At 49.5% G+C, this 13,851-nt stretch overlaps 1 protein-coding gene across 2 annotated transcripts in view; it reads right to left on the bottom strand.

Moving 5' to 3' along the window:
* The window catches only part of AHCTF1 (AT-hook containing transcription factor 1), a 2,174,249-nt gene that overhangs the window by 811,397 nt on the left and 1,349,001 nt on the right, over positions 1-13,851 (bottom strand). For both annotated transcript variants that reach the window (XM_069607832.1, XM_069607831.1), the window contains exons 24-25: positions 5,906-6,053; positions 5,677-5,827 (exon numbers count right to left, since the gene is read on the bottom strand). In XM_069607832.1, coding sequence (XP_069463933.1) covers positions 5,677-5,827; positions 5,906-6,053 — 299 coding nt within the window. The remainder of the gene's footprint in view (positions 1-5,676; positions 5,828-5,905; positions 6,054-13,851) is intronic.

Raw genomic sequence — 13,851 nt, forward strand, 5'->3', positions numbered from 1 at the left:
GTTAACACCACTTAATTAAACAGAGGTGAGTGCTTAACGTTAGATGACACTCTAGTAGTTTCCAAGAAAGGGAGAGAAAAAAAGCAGAAATGGGTTAAACACACCACTCTAAGGTCCAGAACACTTGCAATAGGCTCAAAGAAGCACAAAGTCACAGGTGAGCAAAAGTCACTAGGCAGGGCCCACTCTTAGAGTAGCCGGAGCGAAAATGTGCCCAAGATCACACTGTTATTAGGGATTCAAAGTCTTGCAAAGAGTTAGAAAGAGGTTAGAGTGGCTTAGAAAGTTTAGCCAGGGTGTCCCAGGCACTCCCAGGTTCGAAAGCCGGGGGCTAAATCTACCCCGTACAGTCGGTAGCAAGGGAAGCCAGGCGGAACACGGTACCTTAAGCGGAAAGGATCCTCCAGCGGTGGCAGTTGTTCCAGGCAGTGGCAGCAGGGCTCGACGTCGGTCAGGGGAGAAGAAGTTCTCGCTGGAGAGCAGAAGAAAAAGGTCGTAGCACTGCCCGGGAAGAAACCAGCCGCGGAGTCCTCCGGTTAAAGGGTTGGTACCGACTTTCGCGGTATGGGGGTAAAGTGTGGTATTCCGGATGCCGGGGTGCTTGGCACAGGCAAGGCGGCCACGAGATACCTCAAAAGAACGGAAAGAAGGCGAAAACTGGTTGTCCCCACCAGTCAAGGGAAGGAGCCACTCCGTTAAGAGTTCTCCTCGGTCGTCGGGAAAAAAAAGTGGTGAGACGGTTCAGCAGGGCTCCACCGGGTGGTGTCGTCGAAGCAGGTCGGCTCAGCTCTTCCCTCGTCGGATTCTTGGTCCTGTGGCGACTTCTGAAGTCCCAGTCCCCAAAGCCCTGCTTTTATGCAGCAAACCCCCATTCACCCAGCCTAGCTGTCACTCAAACATGCTAAGTGGTGAGCCGGGCGGCTCACCACTTGGGCCAATCAGGACGGAGTGCGACTTGAGTTACCAAGGTAACTCAGTCCAGGGTGCCTAAATCCCCCTCCACCCCTCCTAAGTACCCCAGACAGAGTGGCACCACTTTGGAGGGCTTCTGTGGAGAAGCCCGCCAAAAGTGGAACAAAGGGCTCCACTTTGGGTCAGAGTTACAGAGGCGAACACCAACGCCATTTTAGAATCAAGTTTTGGCAAAAAGTCCCAACCGGAGTTATAAAAATAAATATATAAACCGGCGGTATGTCTAAGGCTACCGTAAATAAATAATTAAATGTGTTAGCCTAAAACAATGGGAAATCCCATAGGGAAATATTCGCGGTCGAATATAAAAAGTAGTTTCCACTGCCACCAGCCAAAACTCGATCAGGGGGGACGGAGACGTGCCCCCTCGACTAACAGACCCTGGGGCAATCGAATTGCCCCAGCCAGTACGTCCACAATATGATGGTTTGTACTGGTTCTGTTCAGGATTCAAGACTAGCAAAGTCTTTGGTGACTTTACATGCCCTGGGAGACAGTAGTCAGTCCCAGGGTATGGAGTCTATGTTGGGGAGTCCCTAGGACACCCCTGGGTCACGGCACAGAGGGTGCTGTGTAACCCACATCACAAAAATACATGAGGCCCTATGGAGTAAAAGACCCCATAGCCCATTCAACACAAGGTTTGTCCAAGATAACACAGTTCAACATGTCCAGGAGTGAGGGTAAAAGAGTCTCACTCTTGGCAGGAGAAAAAATTAAACCCCAGAAATCCAGCAAAGCTGCTGGGGGACTCACTAGGTAGGGAAATTCAGCCTAAACAGAGAATTCTCCCTAACACCCGCTTGACCAAATCCTTTTTCTTTTGGCTCCGGAGCGGTTTATTCGCCATTTCTTTTTGTTAAACTTGTGCTTTGCGCGGCAAACCAGGTTTGCCTTCTTTGTTCGCTGTCTTTTGGCAGGCTTCTACCTAGAAGCCCTCCTTCAAGGCGCCTGGGGGTCAACGTGGGCTGAATGTGAGGGAGGGGTGTAGTCACCCCCTGCACAGGGTATCCTAGGAAACCCAAGTCGCACTTTGTTACGATTGGTCAAGGTGGTTGTCCGGGCTGGACAACCCCCTGCTGCGTGATAGACAGCCAGGCTGTGTGAATGGGGGTATTGCGCATAAAAGGCAGGTCTCTTGGGCTAGAAGTCAGAGAGTCGCCACTAGAACAACAAGGAACTGACGAGAAGCGGAGAGAACGACGGCTGTTGCATCTACCCCGTCCCAGTGAAGCCCTGCTGCAGTCCTGAGCTATCTACCTTCAACGACTCAGAGAAGATCCAGTCCGGAGTCTTCTTCCCTTGAGCTTGGTGGGGACAACCAGCTCACCTTCCACAGCTAGAGGATCCTCTTCCTTGGTCGAAATCTCTGTACACAGCTGTAGTGGTCCGGATAGCCACCTGAAGAGCCTCTCCTGTTTAAGGAGCGCACCTTTTATTCCGTGTCGCTGCTGCCAGCCTCATCCCTTTGTGGTGCAGACCCCCCTCTAGACGTCCTCCTTCACAACGAAGCTCCAGGAATTGTGGGTCTGCGGGAAACCATTAGGAACAACTGCCAGGGCACCAGCTGCACCGTTGGAACAAGGTACTGTGTTCTGCTTGAGGAAACTGGGTGAATCCCTTTTCTTCATTTGCAAGGCTTGCCCTTGTCTTCCCTCCTTCTTATAACTTTTGCTTCCGAACATCAACAATATCGAAGTACTTTTGGCTACGTTGAATCTCGAACTATCTGACTGTGTGATCCTCGGCAACAAGCCCCGGTGTGTCTCACACCTGGCTCCCGCCCTTTGACTTTCGAACTCCTATCTTTGAGTGTTTCTTGATTCTGCCTGCCTAACCAAAATATTGCCTGTGATTTTTGCCTCCAACTCCCTCTGGGTATCTCAATTGCAAAGTGTGTTTTTACCCCAGTAGCATTTCATGTCACGGATACGCGTTTAGTTAGTAGACCGACCTATCAAAAAGTGATCGCAATTGTATTCACGGTAACGTGTTTTGTTCTTAACACCGGTGCATTCAACACAGGGTACTTACCTTGAGACTTACTGTACAAAGTGACCGGTTAGTTGTAGTATATTTAACGTGTGGTTTTTATTTAAGTTTAATAGAAGTGTTGTGTTTATAACAAATGGTTTAAAAATAAATGTCTTTATATTTTTCTACCTGAAACCTTGAGTCAGTGTTTGCTCGAGTCCCAGTAACTGTGGTCTCTTTGTGTAATCTCTGCTAATGCTCATATACTCTTGAGATAAGCTTGGCTGCTCCACCACTGGTACCCCTATAACTTAGTAGTACAGGTTTATACCAAAGGTAAAACTTGTATTGACACATGTGGTCTTAATCGTGTGTAGTGGTCCCTAAGGGCACTGCACGGAATCCTGCCTAACATCTCTGAACACAGGGTGTGCAGGGCTTGAAGGACGTCTGCCAACATTCAGTCGGTGGTGGCAGCCGTTCGCGACGAGAGCGTCGGCAGTGGCGTGGTGTCCTCCGCTTCCTCACTGTCCTGCCGCCCCTCGTCGCTTTCCACGTCCGCCTCGTCGGGGTCCTTCCCATAGGACCTGGCCTCGATGAACTTCTTGTCAAGCACTGTCATTAGGCCTGAGAGCTCCTCCTCGGAGGAGATATCCGAGTCTGGCAGGATTACCGTGCCCCCCACTTATTCTCGGCCAGGGGCGATGGTCTCGGGGAGATGCCTGGCATCGCCTTCTCGGGGGTCTTTTTTCAATGGCAAAGAAAGAGGATTCCCTCCGAGTGGGCAGGTAAACTCTTGGCTTGGGGGTCGTTTCCACTGGGGCCACATCTGCGGGCTTCGCCAGGGATGCTACCACTCCCTCAATCGATGCCTTAGCCTGGTGAACCTGGGCCTTCACAACCTTAGGCGCGTCTGAGGCCTTCACCGTGGGGGGGGGGGAGGGTCAACACCTTGCTCCCCCTTGGCTTTCTCTGTCAGAGTAGACCGGGCCTTCGCCCGAAGCTTACCCGGGTGGTCCGACTTAATTTTCTTCGGCGAGCCGGAGCGTTGGCTTGTGGTCGACGGCCATGCTGCACCCGGCCTGGCTGCCGCGGAGCCCGTACCAACGGCGCTCCCGGTGCCCGCAGACTCACAGTGCTTTGGCTTATGTTGGTCCCCCGTCGCAAGAGCGCCCTCAAAGATCTAAGAAAACCGCTCAGATTTTCTCTTGGGAGAAGTATGCTGCCGGGGTATCACACGCCGCCGGAATCTTTGTCTGCAGCCAATCGGTGAGCCGCTTGCGACGGTCCTTCATGGTGCATGGCACCATGTCCTTGCAGAACGCACAGGCCTCCTCCATGTGCGAGCTGTCCGAATGTAGGCAATAAAGGCACAGGGAGTGCCCACCCACCTGGAAGATGTTCCACAGCCCGCATCCCGGGCAGATCCTGAACAGAGTCATCGAGTCTCCTTTATCCTCGGGCATGTGCACGCGGTGAAGACATCCAAGAATCTCCTGGAAGCCTCCAAGAAGTGAACTCAACGAAAAGTCGCCCTTGAGGGGCGTAGAAAGTTCTGAAAAACAGGTCCCCATTAGTCAGTTGATGGACTTTGAGGCTCGATTGACTGAAAAATAGAGCAAAACTGTTAAAAAAAAAAAAAAAAACGCAAAACGAAGTAAAAGCTCGAGAGCTACAGAACGAGGACTCCCAACACTTGAACGTGCGGTAAAAATCTGAAGATGGCTGCCAGAGGAGGGGCTTAGGTAGAGGGCAGTCATTGGTTGGGGGCAGTATGACCCAGAGACCAGTGTTTGATTATTAGGAGAAAGACAGTTCAGAAACGAAACTGATTTTTTTTTTTACTGAGGATTCCCAGCCGGACGACGGGGAATATTCATGAGCATGTGAATCCATGCCAGACCCCTTCCTGGAGATGCCACATTCTACTAGGTGAGACAATTGTGTGCGAATATTGTCGTCTTGAAAAATGGAGCTCTTTGGAAGGGTCTTCTATTTCCCCCTTCTTCCTAATTTCAACATTTCCCCAAAGTGAATTTGGCAATGTTTTCTTCAGGCCTGACCGGCCATATTACTTGCTTTCTGAAGGGCGTGGATTATGTTGGCTCAAAAGTCACTGCACACGCCAACATCTCGCATCTCATCATGGGTAACTTTCTGCCACCTCTAATTTTCTATAATTAAGGGGCAGCCTTGCACCACTCATGCTGTAATGTAATAAAACCCCAAGGTGGTCGGGTTCTTTAAAATATACTGACGCCATGTCCCGCTGACACAAAAAACGCCCCTGATGCGTTTGTGAATCTAAACAAATTCAGTAGACACAGAAATGTATTTACAGTAAAGCGTGTGTAGTGCATTTAAGATCCCACTTGCGTGGCCGTAAGTGTACATTGATAACAGTCCAAGCTCCTAAAAGTGAAGAAAGACGGTTTTGCTAGGTTTCCACTGAGTATTTGGAACTAACTTGGTGGACCCACCATGCACAAATTATTGGATATGTCAACTGATCTCAGCAGAGGGATGCTGAAAACCTCTGTAACAAAGAAAATAGAAAACAATTGATTCACTTGAGCATTTTCAAAACAAGTACCCTTTCTGAGTTAAAGGGGACCATAATTAAACAAAAAAGTGTTTTCAGGATTCATACTTCACAACAAAAGACACTACCAACTTTGTAACTTTGTTTAAAAAAAGGGACATGAACTATGATATGCCATGTGTACTTACCTTTTGTACGGACTGTAAACCTCCTTGTACTCATTTGCAGATGACAATTCTCTGATTTTTGTCAAAACCTGGTTGATAAAAGTTGCTTTGGACACTGTGTTTCCTCTAGTACTTTGCTTTACCACAGTTGATAAGGGTGTCGGCCTTGAAACTAAGGATAGATGTACACTGCCATTAAAACCAAGCAACACTGACTGCTACTAAAGGAATCTGATAAAGAAACACTCACCTTCTCGCAGTGCAGAAGACGGCAAAGAGTAAGGCTTGGCGCGCTCTGCTGCTAACCTCATTTGCACTCGAGGAAGAACCTTTCCATATTGGTCCAAAATAGAATTTCTGGCATCAGCTCGCTCTCGAAAGTGCGGCTCGCGTTCATTCTATTCAAAGCAAACATTTAACAATGGTGAGGGACACTAAATGCATTGCAGTTATGAGTACACTGTTGTATTACAGACTACGCATTACACAAATAAATAGTTCTGGCTAAATAAGATTTACCTGCACCTGACGCTGTAACATTGCTCCCAAGGGTTACATTTAAACAACACAATTGTTAACACCATTAAAATGACAGATAATCTTCATGAAGGTTTGGAACAAGCCCGATGGTCTTGGAATGCCTAAGCTGAGGGCGCTGGAAGGTTCTTGTTAAGCTCTGTATTGGTCACCTGACCAGTGATTTATTTATAAAGGTAGGAGGCCAGGCGGACCGAGGGGGTCAGGTTGCTGTTGCCGACAGTTCCTGTTAGGCAAAGATGTATCCGGCCCTTTGTCTTGCAAGATAAATAAAACTGCTTCTTGTTTTCCACTACCCTAAACTCATGTGTGAGCTTGGTTTCCCCCAACAAGTCAGTCTTGACGTCAGAGGGGCTTGAAGCAGAATAGCAGATGCAGACTCAAGACCCAAGAGGACTAAACTAGCAATGAGTTTGAAGTCAGAAGACCCAGGCCATTGAAACTATTCAAAGAAGCCCAGAAGTTGCAAATTAAAAGTTTAGTTTGGGCAACATGTTTAAGGTTTTGTTGTTGTGCTGGTTCCTGTTGCAGGTTCTGCAGACAGAGCACCTAGAGGTATCTGGGCAAATAAAAGTCAATTGACAATATTGAATGAACCCCTTCAAGGTGATTCAAGTAGAGCTAGGCAAGATTGTTGAAAGCAGCAGTGAGGAAATAAAATGGTGACCCTTTAAAAGAGGTCACAGGTGGCATCAGTGAGGACAAAGGGCTGCAGAAGGGTCTTGAAAGGAGAAGCAACTAATCCATGAAGGAGAAGGTTAGCTTTGAGCTGCTGCACAGAGCCACTTAGGTTCCCAACCGGTAATAGGGATTAGGGACTCCTACCTTAGTTCTGTTCAGTAACAGGTCCAGGAATGATCAGGGAAGCACCAGGTGGCTGAAGGCACAGATGTTCCAGTGATTCCCGCCAGATAAAAGATAAACAGCCAGAAGCAGGATTCCACTTAATGGATAGGCTAGTAGTTCCTTCGGAAGGTCCAGGTCTCAGCAGGCCAGCCAGCCTTGAAAGAGCTTCAGGGACATCTCGCGCCCAACATTGTCAAACAAGTTTCAAGGTACAAATGTGTATGATGGCTTGGATTCTCCCTATTTATACACACTTTTGAATGCTTCAATCAGGTCTGACCAGCCAAGCTCAACCTTTGTGGGCGGAGACACGGACACACACAGACAGACAGACAGACACAAGCATCAGTGTGTCATCCAATCTAGGTGGCAGGGATGTGAGCTTGGGAGGAGCGCAAGTTGACAGTGTATCCACCAAAATCTACAGGGTATATGACATTAGAAATGCATAAGTAGTCACTTTGCTCCTGTTCAGCGAGTAAGTGTCAAACAGAGTAAAAAAGTAAAAGAGTGGTTTAGCCATCTATAAAACGTATGCGGCCACCAGCTTACTCCACAGCACAAAGACACAAACCTCATCTAATTGAACAAAATGGGGTGGTCTGGGAGCACTCCTGCCTAAGAAGCCTTATGTCTACTGCAAGAACCTCGGTCTCTCCTTGCCACAACCACCTCCCTAACACAGACGTCTGTAACCCACTTTAGTGCTACTGATTGTTGCCACCTACTGTCCAGGTTCTGGCTTAGACAAGTGTGATGGCTCCCTAAATGACTGCTCACTGACTCCCTCAGGGACTTCCTAACTTTCCCCACTCTCACCAAACATTAGCATTTGAATTGGGATTAGGAGTGTATCATTCACTAATTTTTTCTGTTCCATTTGCAAGTTTTATTCTCTCTACACGCGTTTCACCTTTGTTACTATCACAAAGGATCTTCAGGAGAGATTCAATTGCTATTTTCAATTCTGTAGATTTAACTTTGCCACAATTCAATCATTTATTTTTAGGCGCTTCCTTTGACTTCACTTCTATTTCCTTTTGGTGTATAAACCCTTGATTATTGAAGTGATCCGCTTGTCACTTTCGATCTCCTACACTGGCAAATGGAACAGAAAAAAATATTGAATGGAACACAATTATGAGAAATATATGAAATAAATATATTCATACTTCGAAAAAGACACGCAGTGTGAAGGAAATTTATTTGGCACTCAAGAGAATTGAAAAATGGAAAATGGAAAGTCGCAAGTGGATATGTATTTTATTTGAAAAATTATTTAACCCTACCCATGGCAATCTGGGCATTGATGCAACACCACAGCTGACTAATCCAAACAATATATAAGGAAGCTAAAAATTGGAATTCGCCGGGAACATAGTCCAGTGAAGGTTGCCGAGAAAGTGTTTACAGTGGGATTAGGAGTGTGCCTTGCAGATGATCTGCAGGATCAACTGGTTTCACTAATGACCACCATCACCTTTCCCTTCAACTCTGACTGCTTGCTCTCCCGTGACTCCTCCCTCCAATCTTTTGTCCACTGGATGTGTCTCTCCTATTTCCTGCCTCCACTCTTTGATGTTAACTTCTCTCACACTACTCCAACCATTAACAACTCCACCTCCACACACACTTCCTGCAGACACCATGCTGTTATTATTCCTCGTACACCGGCGCCACTCCCCCCATGCCACCACTCCTCCTACACCACTGCCACTCCTCCTCCCATGTCACTCCTCCTCCTTCCACACTACTCCGCAGACTCTCATACTACTCCTTCCACCTTCCTCCTCCTTACCCACACTCTTCCTATACCCTCCTCCTCCCAGACTACTGCTCCTCCCACAATACTCCTGTGCCTTCCATACTACCCCTCTCCATGCCACATTATCCCTCCCCCCACGATCCCTTCCCCTTCCACACTACCCCACGCCCTCTTCCACACTAATCCCCCACACATACTCATCCACTCTCTCTCACCTTACACTACCTACTCTACACTTGCCTCACAACCACTCACACCGCAGAATCATTATCACTCCTCAGCCAATGCCTCCAAGACTTCATCACAAGCAGCCGGCCCCTCATACATCCTGCTGCTCCCTTGGTTGCTGTCCTCCTCCATCTCTGACATCACCCAATACACCCATACTTCCTGTTTCCTGTCACCTGCTTGAGTATCCCACCTCCTGTGGAGGTTGGCCACTTGTCGCTAAACAATCTACTGCCTTCTTTTTCCACCCAGGGCGTGTATGTGCATGGAAAAGTTTGAAAATGAGGTTAATCCCCTCCCACTTTCTCTGCAAGGGCTCGACAATTGAAGGTCTTAGCTGTGTTCGAAAACCAACATTTATGTGCTGGTGTCCGCTATCAGGAACTGTCTTGGTTGTGGCAGTGGGCCTATGAAGCCAGTGCCTCCCTCTCCTGTCATTGCTGCAGCAATTAATGGGTCTCTACAGCACAAAGGCTGGAGCTATGTTAGTCTGTAAAGGTGTTCGTGCTACTGGTTGTTGACCCCTATTGTCTAAGTTATGGCTTAGATTAGAGATGGTTTCCTAAATGCAGGCTCATTGACTCCCCCAGGGACTTCCTAACTTTCCCTATTCTCACTAAAGGTTAGCGTTCCAATTGGAATTGTATCATGCATGTGCTCCGAACGATTTAGCTGGTTTCACTCATGCCCATCGTCACCTTTCCATTTTACTCAGGGAGCTCAGAGGCAACACATTTGTTTCGGAAACAAGACAACGCCGAAAAACACAGATTTGAATCCCAGTCCAGAGCTTAGAGACTGGATCTCTGGTTTTAAACTATTAATAACTGCCTCTCATTTGATTCTACCATCTGATCCTCTCTCTCACTCAGATGTCCACTCCCATTACTCTTCATCCACACACCCTTCCTCCTACTCCCTTCCCACATCAATACAACAACTCCATCCCTTCCCACACCAATACTACTCCCCTCCCACAGCTCCTGCCCTCCCGGACTCCTCCTCCACCCATACCACAGCCCCTTCCATCACCCACACCAGTCCCTCCCACACCCCCTCACAGTCCACCTCTCCTGCCCTTCCACCACCACAATGACTCCTGCCCCCTTTCACCACCACAATGACTCCTGCCCCCCTTCCACCACCACAATGACTCCTGCCCCTTCCACCACCACAATGACTCCTGCCCCCTCTTGCCCCCCTCCCACACCACTATTCCTCCTCCCATATCACTTCTCCTATGCCTCGTCTACCTCCCACACCACTCCTCCTAGTCTGCCTCGTCTACCTCCCACACCACTCCTCCTAGTCTGCCTCGTCTACCTCCCACACCACTTCTCCTCGTCTGCCTCCCACACCACTTCTCGTCTGCCTCCCACACAACTTCTCCTCATCTGCCTCCCACACCACCACCACTCCTCCTCGTCTGCCTCCCACACCACCACCACTCCTCCTCGTCTGCCTCCCACACCACCACCACTCCTCGTCTGCCTCCCACACCACCACTCCTCCTCCTCGTCGTCTGCCTTCCACACCACCACTTCTCCTCGTCTGCCTTCTACACCACCACTCCTCGCCGTCTGCCTTCCACACCACCACTCCTCCTCCTCCTCGTCTGCCTTCCACACCACCACTCCTCCTCCTCCTTGTCGTCTGCCTCCCACACCACTCCTCGTCTGCCTCCCACACCACTTCTCCTCGTCTACCTCCCACACCACTTCTCGTCTGCCTCCCACACCACTCCTCCACACCATTGCTCTGCCTCATCAGCCCTCCCGAACCACACCACTACACCTCCCCACTTCCCACAACCCTACTCCTCTGCTGCCTCCCACACCACTACTGCTACTCCTCATCCTCCCCGCCTCTCACACCACTACTACTCCTTCCCCGCCCCCCACACCACTACTCCTCCTCCTCCTCCTCACCTGCCCCCCACACCACTACTCCTCCTCCTCCTCCTCACCTGCCCCCACACCACTACTCCTTCCCCACCACCCACACAACAACTACTCCTCCTCCTCCTCCTCCCCCACCACCCACACCGCTACTACTACTCCTCCTCCATATCCTCCCCACCACCCACACCGCTACTACTACTCCTCCTCCTCCTCACCACCCACACCACTACTACTACTATTCCCCTGCCCCCTCCACCCACACCACTACTACTACTCCCTCACCCCCACACCACTACTACTACTACTCCCCCACCACCCACACCACTACTACTTCCCCGCCACCCACACCACTACTACTACTAGTACTACTTCCCCGCCACCCACACCACTACTACTACTTCCCCGCCACCCACACCACTACTACTACTTCCCCGCCACCCACACCACTACTACTACTTCCCCGCCACCCACACCACTACTACTACTTCCCCGCCACCCACACCACTACTACTACTTCCCCGCCACCCACACCACTACTACTCCCCCGCCACCCACACCACTACTACTACTCCCCCGCCACCCACACCACTACTACTACTCCCCCGCCACCCACACCACTACTCCTCCTCCCTGCCTCGCACTACTCCACCTCCCACACCACTCCTCCCCTGCCTCTCCGCCTCCCACACAACTCCTCCTCCTGCTGCTGCTCCTCCTCCCACCCCCCCTACTTAGCCCCCATACTTTCACCCCGTACCAGTCTTCTCACGCACACACCTTTCACTACCGCTACATGTTGCGCACAAGCATACACACTGTAAAACCACTATCACTCCTAAGACAAAGCCTAACCTGCATAAAAACAAACTTCTACCAAGCGGCAGCCACTCCCCCCTTCCTCCTGCTGGTCTCTTGGTTGCCGTTCAGATCCATCTTTGACCTCAACACACCCAAAATTCCTGTTTCCTGCATAAGTATCCCTCCCCCTGTGCTAACTGGCTGCTCGCCTCAACCAATCTGCTTCCTTCTTTTTCCTCCCAGGGCCTGTATGTTCAGGGAAAGGCTTAAAATGGGGCTAAGCTGGATCCACTTTTTGCGAGCAGGCCCGCCGCTTGAAGGACTTGGTGTTGGAAAACCAACATAGTTTGTGTTTTGGTGTCTGCAGTCAGGCACTGTCTTGGTAAGTTCAGGGAACTTCACAATTGTAGTCTGTGGTGGTCTAGTGGACCGTCTCTTCTGAGTGTGGGAGAGCCGTCCAGCTGTGCCGGTCGAGCTCAATGGGTTTTGCTTCGTGGAGGCGCACTTCTGTATTGTTGCCTCACTCTGCTACCATTACTGCAGTAAAGATCTGGTCCCTGCAGCGTTGGGACTAATTCTGGAGCTCGGTTTGTGCGGGCAGCTGATCTTGGGTTTTCTTCTCATCTTTGGAATCATCTGAAACAGAGAAAACACTGGCAAGTATATGTACTCAGATGTTGCTAGCGATTTAGTTCTGCAAAAATCCACACTGGTACAGAAGGGGAAGAGAACAGGCATTTGTGCCCCATTTGCTCGGTTCAACTTCATATCTAAGGCTGGCTCTGGATCCCTCCGTATATCTCCCACTACCCATGAAGAGGGGTTTTCCACCCCTACTAACATGGTCAAGGTTGTCACACAAGGCATGACAGCAAAAGTGAACTGCAGCTTTTAGAGACAACTATGAAGAACACAAAATCTCAGAAAAAAGGTCTGGAGACTAAATAGCCAGTTTAAGGAATTACTGAAATTAGCAGATGGAAACAAAAGGAGAAATTACTTAGCAGTAATGTTCTTCCTATGGATTCATCTCCCACAGATACCCCATCGTGATAGATACCTATCCAGTGTCAGCTGCAAAGAAATCTTCGACAGGGGGCAGATAGCTATCCTTCCTAAGGGATGTTATTGCCACCAACAAAAGCAGTCTTTAATGTAACTAGACTTTAATGTAACTAGACTGATGGGAGATAAATGCAAAGACTCAAATGGAGCTGTCATCAGAAAAGTAAGCACTAGGTTCAGATCCCATTCTGGGACTATGAAAGGTGAAGGAGGCAAGAAATTGTCAAGGCCCTTTAGGAACTGTCCCATCACCGGCACAGTAAAGAAGGATTCCTGTTCTGGCATCCTCTTAAAAATGTACAGAGCCGCCAGATACCCTTTCACCATGCCCATTTGTAGACCAGGTTTGGCTAGGGTCAACAAAAACTCCATAACTAATGAAGTGGAGCACGTCATGGGAACCACTCCATTCCCCATGCACCAAGTCAAAAACCTTCTCCATCTGCATGCATACAGAGAGCTAGTGAATGATCCAAGTGTAGCCAACAGCACCTCAAGTATCTCTTCATCGAGGTCCCGGTCCCTATACCTCAGTCTCTTAAGAACCACGCATGTAGGGTGAGAGGGTCCGGGACTGGGTGAAGCACATTGCCTCCTGACTGCGACAAGAGGTCCAGCTTCCTAGGAAGCGGGAGAGGTGGGCATACGGCCAGCTCCAGGAGATCCAGGTACTACGTCCTCCCCAAGAGATGACAGGGACCAGGGGGAAAGCATAGTGGAGGTTGAAAGTCCACTCAGCTAGAAAAGCATCCCCCAATGCCACTATGGGGGAAATTCCCTCGAGAAGAACTGCTTGCATTTTGTGCTGTTTGTCTTGAAAAAACAGGTACACATCTGGGGTTCCCCATTGAGTGAAGATCTTTTAAGTGACCTCCGGGCATGTCTCTCATTCGTGGTAGATAGAGCTCTACTTGCTCAGTCTGCCAACCCATTCTCTACCCATGACAGATGAGCTGCAGAGGCTGAGATGTTCTCTAGAATACAGAACCATAGCTGCATGCACAGAGGCAGTGATCTCACGCCTACCTGCTTTTTGAGGTGGTGCATGGTCACTGT

The sequence above is a fragment of the Ambystoma mexicanum genome, chromosome 4q (genome assembly GCF_040938575.1).
Source record: "Ambystoma mexicanum isolate Mex_15411 chromosome 4q, UKY_AmexF1_1, whole genome shotgun sequence".
Classification (NCBI taxonomy): domain Eukaryota; kingdom Metazoa; phylum Chordata; class Amphibia; order Caudata; family Ambystomatidae; genus Ambystoma; species Ambystoma mexicanum.